This window comes from Montipora foliosa, chromosome 2, assembly GCF_036669935.1.
Source record: "Montipora foliosa isolate CH-2021 chromosome 2, ASM3666993v2, whole genome shotgun sequence".
Classification (NCBI taxonomy): domain Eukaryota; kingdom Metazoa; phylum Cnidaria; class Anthozoa; order Scleractinia; family Acroporidae; genus Montipora; species Montipora foliosa.
The window spans coordinates 20137972-20140471 of NC_090870.1; the positions used below are offsets into that span (position 1 = coordinate 20137972).

Consider the following 2500-nt stretch of genomic DNA (forward strand, 5'->3'; position numbering starts at 1 on the left):
TGGAGCAAATTTGACAACAATTTCATCACTCTCTGCAACTCTTTCTGGTTTATGTTAACACCGGTATGCGGAATGAGGTACACACATCATCATTAAGATAATTATAAAATGAAATTAACAGTTTTAGACCATCAGGTGAATCCAAATTATCACAGAACTTACTAAAGCCGCTCTATTACTTCTAGAGTTAAGAATATACTAGGATAGTATGACTTGAAGATTGAACACAGTCAGTACACCATCTCACTGTTCATCTTTGTGACAACAACCCTTCTGCCTTTTAACAGACTGTGTCTCAAAATCCACTTGACATTTTCTTTTGTCTGTAGTGTTCGGACTGTTGTTGTCCATGCATGCCCTAATCCACCATTGCTTTTCTCCATATTGTGGAATGGATAATCCCAGGCCATCCATAAGTCCTTCCATAACCGTGTCAACATCGTGGTTGATTACTAAGGTGGCCTTCTTATCCTGAAGACAAAATGAAAAAGATCGCTGGGTTTCACTAAACAATGCAATGTACCTACGCAAGGTTACAAGTAAAGTTACATGTATTTCTTCCTCTAAAATGTCACAGCCAAAAGTTAGTGCTCCTGTGGAACATGAAAAGCATTCTTGCTAAAGTAACAGCAAAATGCAGCTTCCCCAATGTAAATTCCTTATTCACCTACAATGTAACTTCACATTGCTATAACGCTAAAAACATCTCAGCTCTAAACAAAGCAGATTACATGTATCTGTTGCATGTGGGTCATGCAAAATCTTTATATGGGGAAAACAACCCTAATTAACATTGTGTTTAGCAACAAAAGATGTCAAGAATAAGAAGAGGGTCACAAGATTATTCAAAGTTATCGCTTTTGTCTCAAGGTGGTTTACTGCTTTGGCCTGACCTGCAACAAACAACGGTTCCATCTGATAAGGCTAACACAAGACACGACATGCATCACCATCTTGAGTAAATACCGACTTTGGTTACCAAAGTAATTTAGTAGAAGCTACAGGTGTTTAAGCGCTCGAATGTGTTATAGTTAGTTGAGATAATTATCTCCTTAACTGACTAATCAAATTTGCTTTACCTTACTTAGCCTGAATTATGCATCTGTGTGTTCTACACAGTCTGTCCTTGTATGATAGTTCATTATTCATGCACGCCTTTGGACTTTCTCTACTTTTATCATTAGCACTGGTGTTTGCAGAACCCAAAATGGGAAGTATGACAAAAATGGGAACACACCATGGGGGTGCGCAACAGTTCGAGTCGGTTTTTGTTGATCATCCCAGCACAGTTCCTCTTGATAAACCAAGCATGCAGTTGGCTTTAACTGTCACATAGACCCTATGCAAAAATGGCTGCCTTTAAATTATTCTTTTGTTCATATTCAAAATAGCCCAATTAACCTCGTTTTTGAGACAAAAATTCTAAAGAATTTGTTATCCCAAACGAGATTAGTTGGGCTATTTTGAATATGAAAAGAATAATTTAAAGGCAGCCATTTTTGCATAGGGTCTATATCTCACATGATCAGGTTGTGTTAGGTCCTTTGTAACTTTATTATCCATCTAACCCTAACACTTCTGTTCGACTGGATCTTGAAGAAGTGAGGAGCGAAAAGGCGTTATCGCTCAAACGGTTGCATTCTGGCCACCTTGGCACACTCACATCCGCACAAAGGAAGATCAGAGTACTCCTCAAGAATCCTATGAACGTATGAAACACTGCGGAATGATTTCATGAACTCCCACAATCAATGTATGGAATTTGCAGAAGGCAAGGAAATGGAAATCTAAGATTTACATTTTCAAGACCTTTCCTGAGAAAGGGATAATTTTGCGGCTGTTCAACACATTTTAACGCTTAAGTTATGGAAGATGTGAGGAGTCATGCACAGTCACGCACTCGTCAAGTTTTCGAAGCATAGCAAGAGATCAACTACTTCTTCAGTATGAGCATGAAAGCTTGAAGCTGCAATGGCCGAGTTAGCACTTAAATTCGCAGAACATGAAGAACAGAGGAAAATTGATAGTGAAATAAAATTTTTGAATTGCTGAGGAAACAACATGAGTTAGCAAGGATGAGAGAAATTGAAGAGCAGTTGAAAGGAACACTGAGACTGGTATCCTTGAAAATGAAAAGTGAACAAAGGCTAACTGAAGCAAGAAGAAATGCAGTCCTAATGGAATTGGAAGTTAGGGTTACAGAAAAACGGGAAGGTGAGACATCAGAAAACGATTCCTTGTATGTCTCAGAGCTACCCAGTGAAGCTCTTGTTGAATCTGCAAGATCAGTACCTGTCGCCTATGATCTAAACATTCAATCGACTGTAGTGTGGCAACGTGCACCACAGCAACTGAAATTACCTCTTTGAGCAATCCAGTGTAGTCAACGTTTACCACACCTCTGAACATCACAGCTCCACAAAACCCTGCTTATGCCACAGCCAACTACATCAACAACCCCACCAATTTCCAGTGCTCGACCCATCACAGCCCGTCTTAC

At 39.4% G+C, this 2500-nt stretch overlaps 1 protein-coding gene across 2 annotated transcripts in view; it reads right to left on the minus strand.

The window, feature by feature from the left end:
* Nucleotides 1-20: 20 nt before the first annotated feature.
* Nucleotides 21-2500, minus strand: part of LOC137992638 (NAD-dependent protein deacylase sirtuin-6-like) — a 124714-nt gene continuing 122234 nt past the window's right edge. For both annotated transcript variants that reach the window (XM_068838093.1, XM_068838092.1), the window contains one exon: nucleotides 21-471. In XM_068838093.1, coding sequence (XP_068694194.1) covers nucleotides 244-471 — 228 coding nt within the window. In that variant the 3' untranslated portion in view covers nucleotides 21-243. The remainder of the gene's footprint in view (nucleotides 472-2500) is intronic.